The sequence below is a fragment of the Pristiophorus japonicus genome, chromosome 16 (assembly GCF_044704955.1).
Source record: "Pristiophorus japonicus isolate sPriJap1 chromosome 16, sPriJap1.hap1, whole genome shotgun sequence".
NCBI lineage: Eukaryota > Metazoa > Chordata > Chondrichthyes > Pristiophoridae > Pristiophorus > Pristiophorus japonicus.
Genome location: NC_091992.1, coordinates 62,512,345 through 62,533,059, shown reverse-complemented (window position 1 = coordinate 62,533,059; position 20,715 = coordinate 62,512,345). Strand labels below are relative to the sequence as shown.

The window sequence follows — 20,715 nt, the reverse complement described above, 5'->3', positions numbered from 1 at the left end:
GTTCTCCCCAACAACACCTCCCATTTATATTGCTCCGTTTAATCTAGTAAAACTGCCCAAGGCACTTCACAAGAATGTCAGTCAGTCAGACAATATTTGACACCGAGCCACATAAAGTGAACCAGAGCTTGGTCAAAGACATAGCTTTTTAAGAAGCGTCTTAAAGGAGGAGAGAGGTGTTGGGAGAGAATTCCAGATGTTGGGGACCCAGGTAGCTGAAGGCACGGCCGCCAATGGTGGAGCGATTTAAAATCGTGGCAATGCGCAAGAGGCCAGAATTGCAGGAGCACAGAGATCTTGAAAGGTTGTCGGGCTGGAGGAAGTTTTAGAGATCGTGGGGCGATGTAGAGGGAGAGGAACATAGGAACAGGAGGTGGCCATTGAGCCCCTCGAGCCTGCTCAACCATTCAATGAGGACTGGGAGAATTTTGTAATACAGCAGAGGAGGACAAAGGGTTTAATTAGGAGGGGGAAAATAAAATATGAGAGGAAGCTGGCTGGCAACATAAAAACTGACTGTACAAGCTTCTATAGATATGTGAAGAGAAAAAGATTAGTGAAGACAAACGTAGGTCCCTTGCAGTCAGATTCAGGTGAATTTATAATGGGGAGCAAAGAAATGGCGGACCAGTTAAACAAATACTTTGGTTCTGTCTTCACGAAGGAAGACACGAATAACCTTCTGGAAATACTAGGGAACCGAGGGTCGAGTGGGAAGGAGGAACTGAAGGAAATCCTTATTAGGTGGGAAATTGTGTTAAAGAAATTGATGGGATTGAAGGCCAATAAATCCCCGGGGCCTGATAGTCTGCATCGCAGAGTACTTAAGGAAGTAACCCTAGAAATAATGGATGCATTGGTGATCATTTTCCAACAGTCTATCGACTCTGGATCAGTTCCTATGGACTGGAGGGTAGCTAATGGAACACCACTTTTTAAGAAAGGAGGGAGAGAGAAAATGGGTAATTATAGACTGGTTAGCCTGACATCAGTAGTGGGGAAAATGTTGGAATCAATTATTAAGGATGAAATAGCAGCACATTTGGAAAGCAGTGACGGGATTGGTCCAAGTCAGCATGGATTTATGAAAGGGAAATCCTGCTTGACAAATCTTCTAGAATTTTTTGAGGATGTAACTGGTAGAGTGGACAAGGGAGAACCAGTGGATGTGGTGTATTTAGACTTTCAAAAGGCTTTTGACAAGGTCCCACACGAGATTGGTGTGCAAAATTAAAGCACATGGTATTGGGCGTAATGTACTGACGTGGATAGAGAACTGGTTGGCAGACAGGAAGCAGAGAGTCGGGATAAACGGGTCCTTTTCAGAATGGCAGGCAGTGACTAGTGGGGTGCCGCAGGGCTCAGTGCTGGGACCCCAACTATTTACAATATACATTAATCTTTTGGATGAGGGAATTGAGTGTAATATCTCCAAGTTTGCAGATGACACTAAGCTGGGTGGCGGTGTGAGCTGTGAGGAGGACATTAAAAGGCTGCAGGGTGAATTGGACAGGTTTGGTGAGTGGGCATGGCAGATGCAGTATAATGTGGATAAATGTGAGGTTATCCACTTTGGTGGCAAAAGCACGAAGGCAGAATATTTTCTGAATGGCGGCAGATTAGGAAAAGGGGAGGTGCAACGAGACCTGGGTGTCATGGTACATCAGTCATTGAAAGTTGGCATGCAGATACAGCAGGCAGTGAAGAAGGCAAATAGTGTGTTGGCCTTCATAGTTAGAGGATTTGATTATAGGAGCAGGGAGTTCTTACTGCAGTTGCACAGGGCCTTGGTGAAGCCTCACCTGGAATATTGTGTTCAGTTTTGGTCTCCTAATCTGAGGATGGACGTTCTTGCTATTGAGGGAGTGCAGCGAAGGTTCACCAGACTGATTCCCGGGATGGCAGGACTGACATATGAGGAGAGACTGGATCAACTGGGCCTGTATTCACTGGAGTTTAGAAGGGTGAGAGGGGATCTCCTACAAACATATAAAATTCTGACGGCACTAGACAGGTTAGATGCAGAAAGAATGTTCCCGATGTTGAGGAAGTCCAGAACCAAGGGACATAGTCTAAGGATAAGGTGGTAAGCCATTTAGGACTGAGATGAGGAGAAACAACTTCACTCAGGGAATTGTTAACCTGTGGAATTCCCTGCCGCAGAGAGTCAGAGATGCCAGTTCATTGGATATATTCAAGAGAGAGTTAGCTATGGGCCTTACCGCTAAAGCGATTAAGGGGTATGGGGAGAAAGCAGGAAAGGGGTGCTGAGTGAATGATCAGCCATGATCTTATTGAATGGTGGTGCAGGCTCGAAGGGTGGAATGGCCTACTCCTGTATCTATTTTCTATGTAATTCTATGTAAGGCCCTAGTTTCGGATTTAACTAAATCATTTTCAAACTCAATATAAATTTCTATCATATTATGGTCACTCTTCCCTAAATGCCCCTTTACTACAAGGTTATTAATTAACCCTTTCTCATTGCACGATACGCGATCTAAAATAGCCTGTTCCCAAGTTGGTTCCTCAACATACTGATCTAGAAAACTATCCTGTATACAGTCCATGAATTCGTCCTCCACACTATTACTGCGTAGTTGCTTTGCCCAGTCTATATGTCAATTAAAGTCCCCCATAATTACTGTATTACCCTTGTTACATGCGCCTTTAATTCCCTGATGTATACTGTGCCCTACATTACCACTACTGTTTGGGGGTCAACAACCAAATCCCACCAATGTTTTCTGCCCCTTGCTGTTTCTTCGTTCCACCCAAACTGATTCTACTTCTTGATTTTTGGATCTAAGATCCTTTCGCTCTGCTGTCTGTATCCCATCCTTTATTATTAGGGCTACCCTTCTTTTTCCATTTTGCCCATCTCCGTAATGGCTATGTTAATTTCTATATGCGCTATTAATCCATCTATTTTGTTGCGTATGCTTCGGCATTCAGATATCATGTCTTTAGCTTTGACTTATTTCTATTTTTCCCTGATGTCCCTTTAGTCATTGATGCCTTTTTACCTTTGTCTCTCTCTGTCCCTTCCTGACCCACTCTGCTTATTTTTACCCCAAACTTTATTCTGCTCTAGAGTCTTGACATTTCTCTTGTAAAGTAATTATTCAACATGCCCGCCATTTCCTTATTTTCATTGACAATATCACCATTATCAGTTTTCAAGGGGCCCACATTGCTCCTGACCAACCTCCTTTTCCTAGCATAATTGTAAAAAAAGTTTGTGTTGATTTTGATATCCCTTGCAAGTTTCCGTTCATACTCCCTGTTTATAGATCTTACTGTCTGTATTGTGAGCCTTTGCTGCTCTTTGTACCTTTCCCATTCACCAGGATCTGAGCTATTTCTGTCTGCTTTTTCTTTGAGTTTTATGCTGTCCCTCACTCTTTAGTCGTCCATGGTTGTTTTTGGGCAGGTAGAACTCTTGCCACCTCAGGGGTATAAACCAGTTCTGCATCACATTCAGTTCCCTTTTGAACACATCCCACTGACCTCCTGTCATTTTCCCCATGAGCAGATTTGCCCAGTTTACTGTGGGCAGTCTCTGGGGCTGAAATTCACTGCCGCAAGAAAGCTGGCACACCTGCCCTTTTCTGAAAGTTTTTCCTGCTGGGATCGGTGATTAGGGTTTTTTTTTTGATGTTGGACTGGAAATGGGTCATAGTGGGGCGGGAGTCGACAGAGAGGGAGGATGAGGGGCTGAATTTGGGTCGGGATCGGGACTCCGCTGCTGTCAATCGGTGGCGGGGCGATGGTGATGGCAGTGTGGGTCACCACGCTCTCTCCCCTCCGCTAAAAGGGGAGAAAATCGGGCATTTTAAATCTTTGGCCATTGGGCCCACCAGGGAGGGTTTGGGCCGGGCCAGCGGTCTGGCACCCACGAGGCGGGGGGGGGGGTGCAGTGCCAGGCTGCCTGTGGGCGGCCCGGCCGAACCCGTGGGCACTATCTTGCTGGCTGATCGGGAAGTCGGCCGGCAAAAATAACAACATGGCGGTCGGGGCAGTGGGACCTCCCTTTGAAGGTCCGCCGCGCTGGTGGGCCGCAGACACTGTGGATAAGGTGCACTGATGGAGAAAGCTGTCGGGGGCACCGCGCGGCAGGGCATCCGATTTTTTCAGCTAAATTTCGGGTGGTTTACTTTGCAGGTGAGGGAGGGAGGGCGGGGGGTGAGGGAGGGAGGGCGGGGGGTGAGGGAGGGAGGGCGGGGTGTGAGGGATGGAGGCAGGGGGGTGAGGGAGGGAGGGCGGGGGGGTGAGGGAGGGAGGGCGGGGGCGAGGGAGGGTGATGGTGCGCGTTCTGGTGACACGCTTGCGGCAGTCATCAGCATCGGGGTGGAATTGGGTCCAGGCCGAAAAATCCCCGACCTGAATTTGGGTCGGGGTGGCCAATTGACCACAAAACGGCGGATATGGGATTCCGCCGCATGGCTGTTGCAAACGGGTGGTAATGGGTCTCTTGGAGACCCTGAATTTCGGCCCCGCTCTCTGATCGCATTGAAGTCGGCCCCTTAGCCAAATCTGGAATCTCAGTGGCTGTTTCACGTTTCTCCCTTTCAAACGTTACGTTGAACACGATCATGTTATGACTGTTATTGGATAAATGTTCACACACAGTTAGGCTGTTAACTAAATCTCGCTCATTACTCAATCTAATATGCCATGCCCGCTTGCTGCCTCTAGGATATATTGTTGTCGAAAGCTATCCCGGACACACTCAAGAAATTCACTGCCTTTCTGACAGCTTATCCCGATCTATATAAACGTTAGAATCCCCCATTAAAACCACTCTGCCTTTACGACACGCTTCTCTAATCTCTGCATTTATACAATCTAGCACTTCACAGCTGCTCCCAGGGGGCCGATACACAACTCCCATTACAGTCTTAACTCCTTTCCTATTTCTTTATTCTCCCCATAAAGTCTCCAGTGCCTGCTTACCTCTCGTTATATCCTCTCTTATCATTGAAATGATTTCATCCTTAATCATTAAGGCTATCCCTCTCCCTCTACCATTTCCCCATCTGTTCTGAAGATCTTATAACCGGATATATTTAGTTCCCAGTCCTGACCATTTTGCAGCCATGTCTCAATAATGACGACCATGTCATACCATGCGGCAGTTGGTGAGAGGGGAGCGACCTGTCAAAAGCCCAGCGGGAGATCGAGAGCCAGCGGCAGTTGGTGAGAGGGGAGCGACCTGTCAAAAGCCCAGCGGGAGATCGAGAGCCAGCGGCAGTTGGTGAGAGGGGAGCGACCTGTCAAAAGCCCAGCGGGAGATCGAGAGCCAGCGGCAGTTGGTGAGAGGGGAGCGACCTGTCAAAGGCCCAGTGGGAGATCGAGAGCCAGCGGCAGTTGGTGAGAGGGGAGCTACCTGTCAAAAGCCCAGCGGGAGATCGAGAGCCAGCGGCAGTTGGTGAGAGGGGAGCGACCTATCAAAAGCCCAGTGGGAGATCGAGAGCCAGCGGCAGTTGGTGAGAGGGGAGCGACCTGTCAAAAGCCCAGCGGGAGATCGAGAGCCAGCGGCAGTTGGTGAGAGGGGAGCGACCTGTCAAAAGCCCAGCGGGAGATCGAGAGCCAGCGGCAGTTGGTGAGAGGGGAGCGACCTGTCAAAAGCCCAGCGGGAGATCGAGAGCCAGCGGCAGTTGGTGAGAGGGGAGCGACCTGTCAAAAGCCCAGCGGGAGATCGAGAGCCAGCGGCAGTTGGTGAGAGGGGAGCGACCTGTCAAAAGCCCAGCGGGAGATCGAGAGCCAGCGGCAGTTGGTGAGAGGGGAGTGACCTGTCAACAGCCCAGCGGGAGATCGAGAGCCAGCGGCAGTTGGTGAGAGGGGAGCGACCTGTCAAAAGCCCAGCGGGAGATCGAGAGCCAGCGGCAGTTGGTGAGAGGGGAGCGACCTGTCAAAAGCCCAGCGGGAGATCGAGAGCCAGCGGCAGTTGGTGAGAGGGGAGCGACCTGTCAAAAGCCCAGCGGGAGATCGAGAGCCAGCGGCAGTTGGTGAGAGGGGAGCGACCTGTCAAAAGCCCAGCGGGAGATCGAGAGCCAGCGTGCCGGTGCAGCTACAGCGGGAGAGAAAGCAAAATAGAAGTAGAAAGTAATCAAAAAGTGACGTCACAGCCAATTGGGTAAGTGATTGGCTGGTGAATGGTGAGTAGCTTTTCTTTTATTTTTTATATCAGTAAGTGAACTATAACATTGTTATTACCAATTTAAGGGTATCTAAGGTTAAGACATGGCAGGAGAGCTCGGTCATGTGATATGCTCCTCCTGTACCATGTGGGAACTCGGGGACACTTCCGGTGTCCCTGACGACTACGTGTGTGGGAAGTGTATCCGCCTCGAGCTCTTGACGGTCCGCGTTGCGGAATTGGAGCTGAAGGTGGATTCACTCTGGAGCATCCACGATGCTGAGAATGACGTGAGTATCACGTGTAGTGAGTTGGTCTTACCGCAGGAGAAGGGTCCACAGCCAGATAGGGAATGGAAGACCAACAGGAAGAGCAGTGCAAGAAAGATAGTGCAGGAGTCCCCTGTGGTCATCCCCCTGCAAAACAGATACACTGCTTTGAGTACTGTTGGGGAGGATGACTCATCAGGGGAGGGCAGCAGCAGCCAAGTTCATGGCACCGTAGGTGGCTCTGCTGCAAAGGAGGGCAGGAAAAAGAGTGGGAGCGCGATAGTGATAGGGGATTCGATGGTGAGGGGAATAGATAGGCGTTTCTGCGGACGCAACCGAGACTCCAGGATGGTATGTTGCCTCCCTGGTGCAAGGGTCAAGGATGTCTCGGAGCGGGTGCAGGACATTCTGAAATGGGAGGGAGAACAGCCAGTTGTCGTGGTGCACATTGGTACCAACGACATAGGTAAAAAAAGGGATGAGGTCCTACGAAAAGAATTTAAGGAGCTAGGAGCTAAATTAAAAAGTAGGACCTCAAAAGTAGTAATCTCGGGATTGCTACCAGTGCCACGTGCTAGTCAGAGTAGGAATCGCAGGATAGCGCAGATGAATACATGGCTTGAGCAGTGGTGCAGCAGGGAGGGATTCAAATTCTTGGGGCATTGGAACCGGTTCTGGGGGAGGTGGGACCAGTACAAACCGGACGGTCTGCACCTGGGCAGGTCCGGAATCAATGTCCTAGGGGGAGTGTTTGCTAGTGCTGTTGGGGAGGAGTTAAACTAATATTGCAGGGGGATGGGAACCTATACAGGGAGACAGAGGGAGACAAAAAGGAGGCAAAAGCAAAAGACAGAAAGGAGATGAGGAAAAGTGGAGGGCAGAGAAACCCAAGGCAAAGAACAAAAAGGGCCACTGTACAGCAAAATTCTAAAAGGACAAAGGGTGTTAAAAAAGCAAGCCTGAAGGCTTTGTGTCTTAATGCAAGGAGTATCCGCAATAAGGTGGATGAATTAATTGTGCAAATAGATGTTAACAAATATGATGTGATTGGGATTACGGAGACGTGGCTCCAGGATGATCAGGGCTGGGAACTCAACATCCAGGGGTATTCAACATTCAGGAAGGATAGAATAAAAGGAAAAGGAGGTGGGGTAGCATTGCTGGTTAAAGAGGAGATTAATGCAATAGTTAGGAAAGACATTAGCTTGGATGATGTGGAATCTATATGGGTAGAGCTGCAGAACACTAAAGGGCAAAAATCGTTAGTGGGAGTTGTGTACAGACCTCCAAACAGTAGTAGTGATGTTGGGGAGGGCATCAAACAGGAAATTAGGAGTGCATGCAATAAAGGTACAGCAGTTATAATGGGTGACTTTAATATGCACATAGATTGGGCTAGCCAAACTGGAAGCAATACGGTGGAGGAAGATTTCCTGGAATGCATAAGGGATGGTTTTCTAGACCAATATGTCGAGGAACCAACTAGGGGGGAGGTCATCTTAGACTGGGTGTTGTGTAATGAGAGAGGATTAATTAGCAATCTCATTGTGCGAGGCCCCTTGGGGAAGAGTGACCATAATATGGTGGAATTCTGCATTAGGATGGAGAATGAAACAGTTAATTCAGAGACCATGGTCCAGAACTTAAAGAAGGGTAACTTTGAAGGTATGAGGCATGAATTGGCTAAGATAGATTGGCTAATGATACTTAAGGGGTTGACTGTGGATGGGCAATGGCAGACATTTAGAGAACGCATGGATGAATTACAACAATTGTACATTCCTGTCTGGCGTAAAAATAAAAAAGGGAAGGTGGCTCAACCGTGGCTATCTAGGGAAATCAGGGATAGTATTAAAGCCAAGGAGGTGGCATACAAATTGGCCAGAAATAGCAGCGAACCTGGGGACTGGGAGAAATTTAGAACTCAGCAGAGGAGGACAAAGGGTTTGATTAGGGTAGGGAAAATGGAGTACGAGAAGAAGCTTGCAGGGAACATTAAGGCGGATTGCAAAAGTTTCTATAGGTATGTAAAGAGAAAGAGGTTAGTAAAGACAAACGTAGGTCCCCTGCAGTCAGAATCAGGGGAAGTCATAACGGGGAACAAAGAAATGGCAGACCAATTGAACAAGTACTTTGGTTCAGTATTCACTAAGGAGGACACAAACAACCTTCCGGATATAAAAGTGGTCAGAGGGTCTATTAAGGAGGAGGAACTGAGGGAAATCTTTATTAGTCGGGAAATTGTGTTGGGGAAATTGATGGGATTGAAGGCCGATAAATCCCCAGGGCCTGATGGACTGCATCCCAGAGTACTTAAGGAGGTGGCCTTGGAAATAGCGGATGCATTGACAGTCATTTTCCAACATTCCATTGACTCTGGATCAGTTCCTATTGAGTGGAGGGTAGCCAATGTAACCCCACTTTTTAAAAAAGGAGGGAGAGAGAAAGCAGGGAATTATAGACCGGTCAGCCTGACCTCAGTAGTGGGTAAAATGATGGAATCAATTATTAAGGATGTCATAGCAGCGCATTTGGAAAATGGTGACATGATAGGTCCAAGTCAGCATGGATTTGTAAAAGGGAGATCATGCTTGACAAATCTTCTGGAATTTTTTGAGGATGTTTCCAATAAAGTGGACAAAGGAGTACCAGTTGATGTGGTATATTTGGACTTTCAGAAGGCTTTCGACAAGGTCCCACACAGGAGATTAATGTGCAAAGTTAAAGCACATGGGATTGGGGGTAGTGTGCTGACGTGGATTGAGAACTGGTTGTCAGACAGGAAGCAAAGAGTAGGAGTAAATGGGTACTTTTCGGAATGGCAGGCAGTGACTAGTGGGGTACCGCAGGGTTCTGTGCTGGGGCCCCAGCTGTTTACATTGTACATTAATGATTTAGACGAGGGGATTAAATGTAGTATCTCCAAATTTGCGGATGACACTAAGTTGGGTGGCAGTTTGAGCTGCGAGGAGGATGCTATGAGGCTGCAGAGTGATTTGGATAGGTTAGGTGAGTGGGCAAATGCGTGGCAGATGAAGTATAATGTGGATAAATGTGAGGTTATCCACTTTGGTGGTAAAAACAGAGAGACAGACTATTATCTGAATGGTGACAGATTAGGAAAAGGGAAGGTGCAACGAGACCTGGGTGTCATGGTACATCAGTCATTGAAGGTTGGCATGCAGGTACAGCAGGCGGTTAAGAAAGCAAATGGCATGTTGGCCTTCAAAGCGAGGGGATTTGAGTACCGGGGCAGGGAGGTGTTGCTACAGTTGTACAGGGCTTTGGTGAGGCCACACCTGGAGTATTGTGTACAGTTTTGGTCTCCTAACTTGAGGAAGGACATACTTGCTGTTGAGGGAGTGCAGCGAAGATTCACCAGACTGATTCCCGGGATGGTGGGACTGACCTATCAAGAAAGACTGAATCAACTGGGCTTGTATTCACTGGAGTTCAGAAGAGTGAGAGGGGACCTCATAGAAACGTTTAAGATTCTGACGGGTTTGGACAGGTTGGATGCAGGAAGAATGTTCCCAATGTTGGGGAAGTCCAGAACCAGGGGTCACAGTCTAAGGATAAGGGGTAAGCCATTTAGGACCGAGATAAGGAGAAACTTCTTCACCCAGAGAGTGGTGAACCTGTGGAATTCTCCACCACAGGAAGTAGTTGAGGCCAATTCACTAAATATATTCAAAAGGGAGTTAGATGAAGTCCTTACTACTCGGGGGATCAAGGGGTATGGCGTGAAAGCAGGAAGTGGGTACTGAAGTTTCATGTTCAGCCATGAACTCGTTGAATGGCGGTGCAGGCTAGAAGGGCTGAATGGCCTGCTCCTGCACCTATTTTCTATGTTTCTATGTTTCTATGTTTACCCTCCAAGTTGAACTTGCGCCTGCGGTTCATTCAATGTATTCTTTATACTCTGTGTGTTTGTATAAACAACGTTTATTTGGGCCATACACCCTAGCCTGTCTCTCAGCTGTAATGTTTTTCTCACGTTTCTTGTTTCTCTCGCCTGGTTTAATCACTTTACATTTTTCAGTTTTCCCTCTACATATAGTGCCTAAAGCACAATTTCTGACTCTTACTCTGCTCTCTTCCCTTGCGTTTGTTTTTGAACTACCACCCCATTTACTGGTTTAAAGTCCCTGCGACCGCCCTATTTACCCTTTCCGCGAGGACCCAGGTCCCAGACTGGTTCAGGTGGAGCCCTTCCCAATGGTACAGTTCCTTCCTGTCCCAACACTGGGGCCAGTGCCCCATGAAATGGAACCCCTCTTGCTCACACCAGCCATATGTTCGCTTCCCTAATCAACCCCTAATCAACTTATCCTTGCACCAATTTGCACGTGGCTCAGGTAATAATCCAGGGATTATAACTCTTGAGGTCCTGTTCTTTAATTTAGTTCCTAGTTCCTGGAATTCCAAAAAAGGCCATGGAGGGATTTGAACACAAGGAGGATAATTTTAAAAGCGAAGCGTTGCCAAACCAGGAGCCAATGTAGGTCAATGAGCTTTAGGGGTGATGTGTTAAACAGACTTAGCCCGAGTTAGAATATTGGCAGTCGAGTTTGCCTGAATCTATAATCTCCCTTTTTATTTCAGTTTTACCCACATACGAACTGAAGGTGGAGCTTCCAGAATTGATCACAATTGTCGACCCCACGATTCACGTCAAAGTGTGTGGCAGGTAAAAGCTGTTCCTTCTTCAAATTCTGAATCTAACTCATTCTGTACCTGCCCTGGGAGTGTTTGATGGGACAGTGTAGAGGGAGCTTTACTCTGTATCTAACCCATGCGGTACCTGCCCTGGGAGTGTTTAATGGGACAGTGTAGAGGGAGCTTTACTCTGTATCTAACCCGTGCTGCACCTGCCCTGGGAATGTTTGCCAGGAAGGTTAGAGGGAGCTTTACTCTGTATCTAACCCGTGTGTTGAATATTTTACAGATACACATACGGGAAGCCTGTGAGGGGGCATGTTAATGGAACCCTGTGTCTGCTGTCTGGCTACTATTCTGCTGATTCTGATTATTGCCAACAAGTGTTTGGTGAGGTGAGTACTGAATAGCAAGATCCCATGCAAGTCTCAAGCTCAAGGGTTCCTTGTGGGTTCCATGTGTCAGCATTGGCTCGGTGGATAGCACACTCACCTCTGCATCAGAAGGTTGTGAGTTCAAGCCTCACTCTAGAAACTCGAGCTCCACAATCCATGCCAACACTCCCAGTATCAGTGCAAAGGCAATGCTGCACTGTCGGAGGGGAAGTACTGAGGGAGTGCCGCACTGTCGGGGGGCGGTACTGAGGGAGCGCCGCACTGTCGGGGGGCGGTACTGAGGGAGCGCCGCACTGTCGGTGGGGCAATACTGAGGGAGTGCCGCACTGTCGGGGAGGTGGTACTGAGGGAGCGCCGCACTGTCAGAGGGGCAGTACTGAGGGAGTGCTGCACTGTCGGAGAGGCGGTACTGAGGGAGTGCCGCACTGTCGGTGGGGCACGACTGAGGGAGGGCCGCACTGTCGGAGGGGCAGTACTGAGGGAGCGCCGCACTGTCAGAGGGGCAGTACTGAGGGAGTTGCGCAATGTCAGAGGGGCAATAAGGGAACACTGTGCCGATGGTGGACTGTCAGACTGGCAGTATTGGAGGAGCGCCATGAGGAGAGGGAGGGAAGTGAGATTATATATAGAATCACGGTATGGTACAGCACAGAAGGAAGCCATTCGGCTCATTGAGTCTGCGCCAGCTCTTTCGAAGAGCAACCCAGTCAGTCCCACTCCCCCTGCTCTTTCTCCATATCCTTGCAATTTTCTCTTCTTCCAGTATTTATCCAGCACCCTATCAGTCAGTGCATTCCCAAGCCTAACCACTTATAGTATAAAAAGTATTTTCTCATGTCATGGAATCATGGAAGTTTACAGCACGGAAAGAGGCTATTTCGGCCCATCGTGTCCGCGCCAGCCAACCAAGAGGCTATCCAGCTGAATCCTACTTTCCAGCTCTAGGTCCGTAGCCCTGCAGGTTACTGCACACAATACTCCAGCTGTGGCCAAACCAGTGTTTTATACAGTGCACGCATAACCCACCTGCTCTTGTATTCAATGCTCGGCTAATAAAGGCAAGCATTCCGTATGGCTTCTTAACCACCTTATCTATCTGGGCTGCTACCTTCAGGGATCTGTGGACAAGCACTCCAAGGTCCCTTTGTTCCTCTACATGTCTCAGTGTCCTAAGAAGTGCACTTCACTTAAATGTGGTGAGAGTTTCTGTCGCTACCACCCTTTCAGGCAGTGAGTTCCAGACCCCCAAAATCCTTTGCGTGAAGAAACTTCCCCTCAAATCCCCTCTTAACCTCCCTCCAATGACTTTAAATTTATGCCCTCTGGTTTTTGGCCCCACTGCTAAGGGAAATAGGCCCTTTCTATCCACTATATCTAGGCCCCTCATAATTTTATACACCTCAATGAGGTCTCCCCTCAGCCTCCTCTGTTCCAAGGAAAACAAACCCAGTCTATCCAATCTGTCCTCATAGCTAAAATTTTCCATTCCAGGCAGCATCCTTGCAAATCTCCTCTGTACTCTATCCAGTGCAATCAAACCTTTCATAATACAGTGACCAGAATTGTACTCCAGCTGCGGCCTAACCAGTGTTTTATTCAGTTCAAGCATAACCTACCTGCTCTTGTATTCAATGCTCGGCTATTAAAGGCAAGCATTCCGTATGCCTTCTTAACCACCTTATCTATCTGGGCTGCTACCTTCAGGGATCTGTGGACAAGCACTCCAAGGTCCCTTTGTTCCTTCTCAGTGCCCTACCATTTAATGTGTATACTTTCCTTGTTAGCCCTTCCCAACTGCATTACCTCACACTTCTCTGGATCAAATTCCATTTGCCACTGTTCTGCCCACCTGACCAGTTGATTGATATCCTCCTGCAGTCCGCAGCTTTCTTCTTCATTATCAACCACAAGGCCGATTTTTGTATCATCTGCAAACTTCTTAATCATACCCCCTACATTCAAGTCTAAATCATTGATGTATACCACAAAAAGCAAGACCTGAGCTCTGCCGAACTCCACTGGAAACATCCTTCCAGTCACAAAAACATCCATCAATCATTACCCTTTGCTTCCTACCTCTGAGCCAATTTTGGATCCAACTTGACACTTTGCCCTGGATCCCATAGGCTTTTACCTTCATGACCAGTCTGCCATGTGGGACCTTATCAAAAGCCTTGCTAAAATCCATATACACTACATCATACGCACTACCCTCATTGACCCTCCTGGTTAGCTCCTCAAAAAATTCAATTGTTCGTCAGACACAACTTTCCCTGAACAAATCCATGCTGACTGTCCCTGATTAACCTGTGTCTTTCCAAATGAAGATTTATCCTGTCCTTCAGAATTTTTCCAATAATTTTTCCACCACTGAAGTTAGGCTGACAGGCCTGTAATTACTCGGTCTATCCCTTTCTCCCTTCTTAAACAAAAGTACACCATTAGCAGTCCTCCAATCCTTTGGCACCACACCTGTAGCCAGAGAGGACTGGAAAATGATGGTCAAAGCCTCTGCTATTTCCTCTTTCGCTTCGCTTAACAGCCTGGAATACATTTCATCTGGGCCTGGAATGAAAAGCTGCTAAACGCCTTAATACTATATTTATTTAATCTAATATTTCACCCTCCTCCTCCCCGATAGCAGAGTGTCTACATCGCCCCGTTCCTTTGTAAAAACAGACACAAAGCATTCATTAAGAACCCATTCCCACATCTCCTGTCTCCACACAAAGATTGCCCTCATGGTCCCTTTTCTTTAGTTATCCTCTTGCTCTTAATATATTTACAAAACATCTTTGGGTTTTCCTTGATTTTACTTGCTAAGAATTTTTCATGCTCTCTGTTTGCTTTCCTAATATCCTTTTTCATTTCACCCCTGGACTTTCTATACTCTAGGGATTCTGCAATAGTGAGCCCTCGGTATCTGTCATAAGCCTCCCTTTTTTTCTTTATCCTGTGCTGTAATTCCCTAGACATCCAGGGGGCTCTAGATTTGTTAGTCCCACCCTTTTTCTTTAAGGGCACATGTTTGGCCTGAACCCTGCAGATCTCCTCCTTGAATGCCTCCCACTGCTCTGACACTGATTTACCTTCAAGGATCTGTTTCCAGTCCACTATGGCCAAATCACTTCTCAGCTCAGAAAAGTTGGCTTTTCTCCAATTTCGAACATTAATTCCTGGTCTATCCTTGTCCTTTTCCGTAACTACCTTAAATCTAACTGAATTATGGTCACTAGCACCTGAATGCTCTCCCACTGATACCCCTTCCAGCTGCCCAGCGTCATTTCCCCAAAAACTAAATCCAGAACCGTTCCCTCTCGTGTTGGGCTTGTTACACACTGACTAAAAAAAGTTTTCTTGAAAGCATTTTAGGAATTCCATACCCTCTATACCCTTCACACTAAATTTATCCCAATCAATATTGGGATAGTTGAAATCCCCTACTATTACTGCCCTATAGTTTTTGCACTTCTCTGAAATGTGCCTACATATTTGCTCCTCTATCTCCCTCTCATTGTTTGGGGGTCTATAATACACGTCCAGCAGTGTGATTGCCCATATTTTGCTTTTCTCTGGTTCTTTTGCCATTCACCTTAGATCTATGCCCTCTGATTCCTGACCCTTCAGCCAGTGGAAGCAGTTGGCTGCGATGTTCCGGGGGATCGGTGGCAGGTCGGGTGGGGAAAGTGCTTTTTTCCCCCAGCAGGTCATGATCCCGTTGTGAACCCACTGCCACGTGTCTTTCCCCAATGTCGAGTCTGTCAGCACGGAGCAGACCCAATTCAGGTCATTATCATCATGCTTGGAGATCATTAAGAATACATTTGATTTTACATGCTCGCGCACGGGGTCCTCGTAGATCAGGGGCCACGTCTGTGAAGCCGAGGTGGGAGTTTAATGGCTATTGAATCAGCTGATGAGTTGGCAGCTTCAAATGTAAAGTCAAAGCTCCCACCTTACAGGGTTTCACATGCTGAGGTACTGCCCCGGGGCAGTGGGTCAGTGGAACAGGAACCCGCTGTCCTCTCTTAGGACGACAGCATTCCTGATCCCACCACTTGCCACTCCGCTACTGACCTTGCCGCTACCTGTCAGCCAGCCAGCCCAGACTGCTGCCGCCCAGCCTGAGGCGGTGATGTCGGGCCAGAGCTGCTCGAGGTCGCCCTGCAAGGCCACCTGAAGCCTCCCCCACTGAAAGTCAGCAGCCTTGCACCAACCATGGAGGTCTCGGACAGGAAAGGGCAACCAAACATCAGGCACGAAGGACCTGCACAAGGGTGAGTTCATATAGTCAGTGTAAATATGGGTGAATTGATTTTGGATAAATTTATTCATTTTGTTTGGAATCTTTTGTGGTGGCTCTCATTTCAGCGCTGTGCCCAGGAGGATGCTGTGATGGTCCTTGTGCGAGGGATGGTGTGATGGGGAAGTGATTAGCAACAGGGATCATTCATTGGAATTGAGTCTGAGGCTTTCACCGACAGCCCGTCCGGAAGGGTGATTGGCTGCCTGGCTCCTCCCTCCATCCTCGCCGCCTTGCTCCTCTTCCTCCTGCTCTCCCATTCCCCTCCTGAGGTGGTACTGTGCCCTCATGGTGGTCAGGTTGTGCAGCATGCAGCAGACGACGAAGAATAGGGATGCCCGCTCAGCCGAGCACTACAGGACTCCTCCCGAGCGGTCAAGGCAGCGGAACCATTGCTTCAGGAGCCCGATGGTCTGCCCAGTGACGTTCCTGCTGGAAGCTTGGCTGTCACTGTATGAGTGCTGGGCACCAGTGTTGAGGTTGAGGAAGGGAGTCATGGGCCAGGTGGAGAGCAGAAAGTCCTCGGGGTCACAAACCTGAAACACTAACTCTTGTTTCTTTCCACAGATGCTGCTTGATTGGCTGACATTTCCAGCATTTTCTGTTTTTACTCCCTTATTTTGAGCCAGGTCTCAGTTATCGCCCCTACATCATATTCCCACATGGCTATTTGTGCCTGCAGCTCACCGAGCTTGCTAACCACACGTGGTGCAGTCACACACATGCACTGTAAACCTAACATAGACCTCTTTGTACTCTGGATGTTGGTGCCCAATATGGTAATCTCTCAGCCCCTCCCCGGTTCCTAACTAATCTGCTCCCTCTGCCTTCATCTCAGACCGACTCCAATGGCTGTCTATCCAAAGATCTCAGCACGGCAATATTCCATCTCGGGAACACAAGGTACAACAGGGGCATTCAAGCCCAGTTTGTACTGAAGGAGGAAGGCACTGGTGAGTAGGTGGACCATACAGCTCTGTCCTCTCTCTCTGTCTCTGTCCTCAATTCTCCCACTCTGTCTCCCCTTCTTTCTCTGTCGCGCTCTCTGTCTGTCTGTCGCACTCTCTGTCTGTCGCGCTCTCTGTCTCTCTGTCGCGCTCTCTGTCTCACTTTCTGTCCATCTGTCTGTCTGTCACACTCTCTGTCTGTCTGTCTGTCTGTCGCTCTCTTTCGCACTTTCTGTCTGGCTCTCTGTCGCTCTCTCTGTCTCTCTGTCGCTCTCTCTGTCTCTCTGTCGCTCTCTCTGTCTCTCTGTCGCACTCTCTGTCTGTCTGTCGCGCTCTCTGTCTGTCTGTCTGTCGCTCTCTGTGTCGCACTCTGTCTGGCTCTCTGTCGCACTCTGTCTGGCTCTCTGTCTGTCACACTCTGTCTGTCTGTCGCGCTCTCTGTCTCTCTGTCTGTCACCCTCTCTGTGTTTGTATGTCGCGCTCTCTCTGTCTGTCTGTCACGCGCTCCGTCTGTCTTCTAGCGCTCTCTCTGCCTGTCTGTTGCACGCTCTCTCTGTCTGTCGCCCTCTCTGTCCGTCTGTCTGTCGCGCGCCCCCTGTCCCTCTGTCGCGCGCCCCCTCTCCCTCTGTCGCGCGGCCCCTCTCCCTTTGTCGTGCGCCCTCTGTCCCCCTGTCCCTCTGTCGCGCGCCCCCTGTCCCTCTGTCGCTCGCTGTCAATCTGTCCATCTGTCCCGCTCCCGGGCCGCCTGTCCCGCTCTCTGTCATTCAGTCTGTCACGCTCTCTGTCTCAGTGGAAAACATCAGTCCTAACTGTCGCAGAACAGGAGAATGGTGAGTGCCAGTTCAATCAGTCACAGGACAGAGAGCTGCATTTCTAACAATTGCAAGACCGAAGTTGGATCAGTGGTGTTTGGAATGATTACCTCTCATTGTTACGTTTGATCTGCCGGAGAATTGATTTAATGAGACAGCTAGAGACTGATTTAACTTTTCAATTGCTGCAGTTCTGATTTTAATTTTACTTATTATTCCATATATTAATCAATTTTTATTTTAAGAAAATTGATCTTGATTATACTGATTCTACTGTTGTAAAATCCCTATTGTAGTATTGACGATATAAATATAGTTTTAACCCCTGTGTCTATTTGTGTGCACATTGTGGCTGCCGCTTCGGACCCGAGCCGTTCATTTCTATTTCCACTTCCTGCTCCCTCTTTTGCTTTTCTCTCTCTCCCTCCCTGACCATTGTCTCCTGTCGTCATGCCTCCTTTCATCGCTCCTCTCTCGGATACTCTGTCCTCCCAAATCCCTACCCCAACCTTTCATTCCTCTCCGACCGCCCGACTCTCCTGCCGCCGTCCCAGGCGCGACTCCCCCGAGACAAGCCTGCAGCTCCCTCTGTGTCTCTCTTGGCATCGAAGGGCCCACCTTGCCCCTCGTCGCTGCCCCCTCACGAGCAGCAACCCCAACTGCCCCATCCTACTCTCTTGCCAACCTTCGCTCCCTGCGCACCCGCTGGGGGCTAACCTTGCCAATCTCCTCCCCGTCCAATTCACCCCTCACAGCGCTGACCCTGTGGACACTGGCAGTGGAACAGCAATAAGCGACCCTTTCCGCATCTCCCTCCAGAATGTCCGTTCACTTGCGAACAAGGCCCGTGCCATCCATGAGCTCATCGTGGATGGTGGCATCAACATCATGGCTTTGACGGAACCTGGCTGAGGGGCGATGACATCATCTTCCCTAAACGAAGCCTCCCCACCCGGCTATACCTTCCACCACTTGCCCCGTCCAGACCGCCATGGTGGCGGTGTGGCTCTCATCACCAAATCACACCTCGGTCTGTCCCCGACTCCTCTGGCACTTTCTCCCCCTTTGACCATCTCACCCTATTCCATCCCCCTCACCTCTCATTTAAAATTCTCGTTCTCTGCCACCTATCCAAGTACCGTAAAATATAATCACCGAGATATCGTCACTGCTTTCCTCCCTCAGCCTCTGCACTGAGAGACTTCTCATCCTCTGTGATTTCAACCTCCATCTCATTTCATCTTGCTCTCTCTCCTCTGAGCTCACTGCCCTCCTCTCCTCCCTTCATCTCTCGCTCAACCCATATACACGGCCACCCCCTTGACCTTGCCATCTCTTGTGGCCTCGATATTCCTACCGTGTCAGTTACAGATAAAGCCATCTCTGACTATTTCCTCGTATCGCTCTCGACCCACATCTCCCTTCCCCAATCCAAACCTACTTCCTTCTGCATTCACCCCTGGAAAAAAAACTCTCCCAACTCTACAACTGCACTTATCAACGCCAAGCAGTCCAGCCTTTCGCTCTCCATTCACCCCGATATTTCTGCAGCTCCCGATCTGCTGAACCGCACCCTCATCACCAGCTTTGATGCCTGAGTCCCCATTAAAACCATTACTTTCCTTCACCCTGACCATTCCCCCTGGTACAACCCTCATCTTCGCTCCCTCAAGTCCAAGGGGCACAGACTTGAACGGATGTGATGGACAACTGGCCATTCACTGTCTGATTCGGCTGGGCCACATAAAGCACTATAGGGTCCTGCTCTTGTCTGCCAAAACTGCTCACTATCCCAGGATCATTCTGCAATGCAAAAATAACCCCCTGCTACTATTCTCTACTGCTAACTGTCTCCTTAAACCCCTGTCCCCTGTCTCCACCACACTCGCCTCCAACAACAAGTGTGAGGAGCTCATAGACATCTTTATCTCAAAGATTGAGACCATCCAATCAGCTGCCTCTGCCAGTTCCCTTCCTTCCCCGAGCCCACCGGACCAAACTTCCTCTGAGGCTTCCCCCTGCCCTAGCCCTAAACTCACATCTTTCTTGAGTTTCTCTTTGATCTCCCCTCTTGATCTCTCCAAACTCATCTTGTCCATGAGACCCACTTCCTGCTCTCTTGACCCTATTCCCACTAAACTGCTGACCACCCAACTTCCTTTTTTGGTTCCCATATTAGCCGACATTGTTAACAGTTCTCTGTCCTCGGGTACTGTCCCCCTCTCCCTCAAATCTGCCGTCATCACCCCTCTCCTCAAAAAAACAACCCTTGACCCCACTGTACAGCCGCATCTCCAACATCCCTTTCCTCTCCGAAGTCCTTGAACATGTTGTTGCCCCCAGATCCTTTCCCATCTTTCCAGGAACTCTGTTTGAATCCCTCCAATCCGGTTTCTGCCCCTGCCACAGTACTGAAACGGCTCTCATCAAAGTCACAAACGACATCCTTTGTGACTGTGACAAAGACAAACTATCCCTCCTCGTCCTTCCTGACCTGTCTGCAGCCTTTGACACGGTTGACCACTCCATCCTCCTCCAACGCCTCTCCACCGATGTTCAGCTGGGTGGGACTGCACTCGACTGACTCCATTCTTATCTACTAATCGTAACCAGAGAATCACCTGCAACGGCTGCTCTTCCCACTCCCGCATCGTTATCTCTGGTGTCCCCCAAGGATCTATCCTTGGGCCCCTCCTATTTCTCATCAAAACGCTGCCCCTTGGCGACATCATCCGAAAACAAAGCATCAGTTTCCACATGTACGCTGACAACACCCAGCTCTACCTCACCACCACTTATCGACCCCCCCCCACACGGTCTCTAAATTGTCAGACTGCTTGTCCGACATCCAGTACTGGATGATCAGAAATTTTCTCCAATTAAATATTGGGCAGACCGAAGTCATTGTCTTTGGTCCTCGCCACAAACTGCGTTCGCTAACCACCAACTCTATCGCTCTCCCTTGCATCAGTCTGAGGCTGAACCAAACTGTTCGCAACCTTGGTGTAATATTCAACCTTGAAATGAGCTTCCAGCCACATATCTGCGGCATAACTAAAACCGCCTATTTCCACCTCCATAACATCGCCCATCTCCGCCCTTGCCTCAGCTCATCTGCTGCTGTAACCCTCATCCACGCCCTTGTTACCTCTAAACTTGACTACTCCAACGCAGTCCTGGCTGGTCTC

The 20,715-nt window shown here is 49.0% G+C and overlaps 1 protein-coding gene across 3 annotated transcripts in view; it reads left to right on the top strand.

Moving 5' to 3' along the window:
* The window catches only part of LOC139226546 (alpha-2-macroglobulin-like), a 209,663-nt gene that overhangs the window by 86,368 nt on the left and 102,580 nt on the right, over positions 1-20,715 (top strand). For all 3 annotated transcript variants that reach the window (XM_070857384.1, XM_070857386.1, XM_070857385.1), the window contains 3 exons: positions 11,017-11,101; positions 11,360-11,465; positions 16,607-16,721. In XM_070857384.1, the coding sequence (XP_070713485.1) occupies positions 11,017-11,101; positions 11,360-11,465; positions 16,607-16,721 (306 nt within the window). The remainder of the gene's footprint in view (positions 1-11,016; positions 11,102-11,359; positions 11,466-16,606; positions 16,722-20,715) is intronic.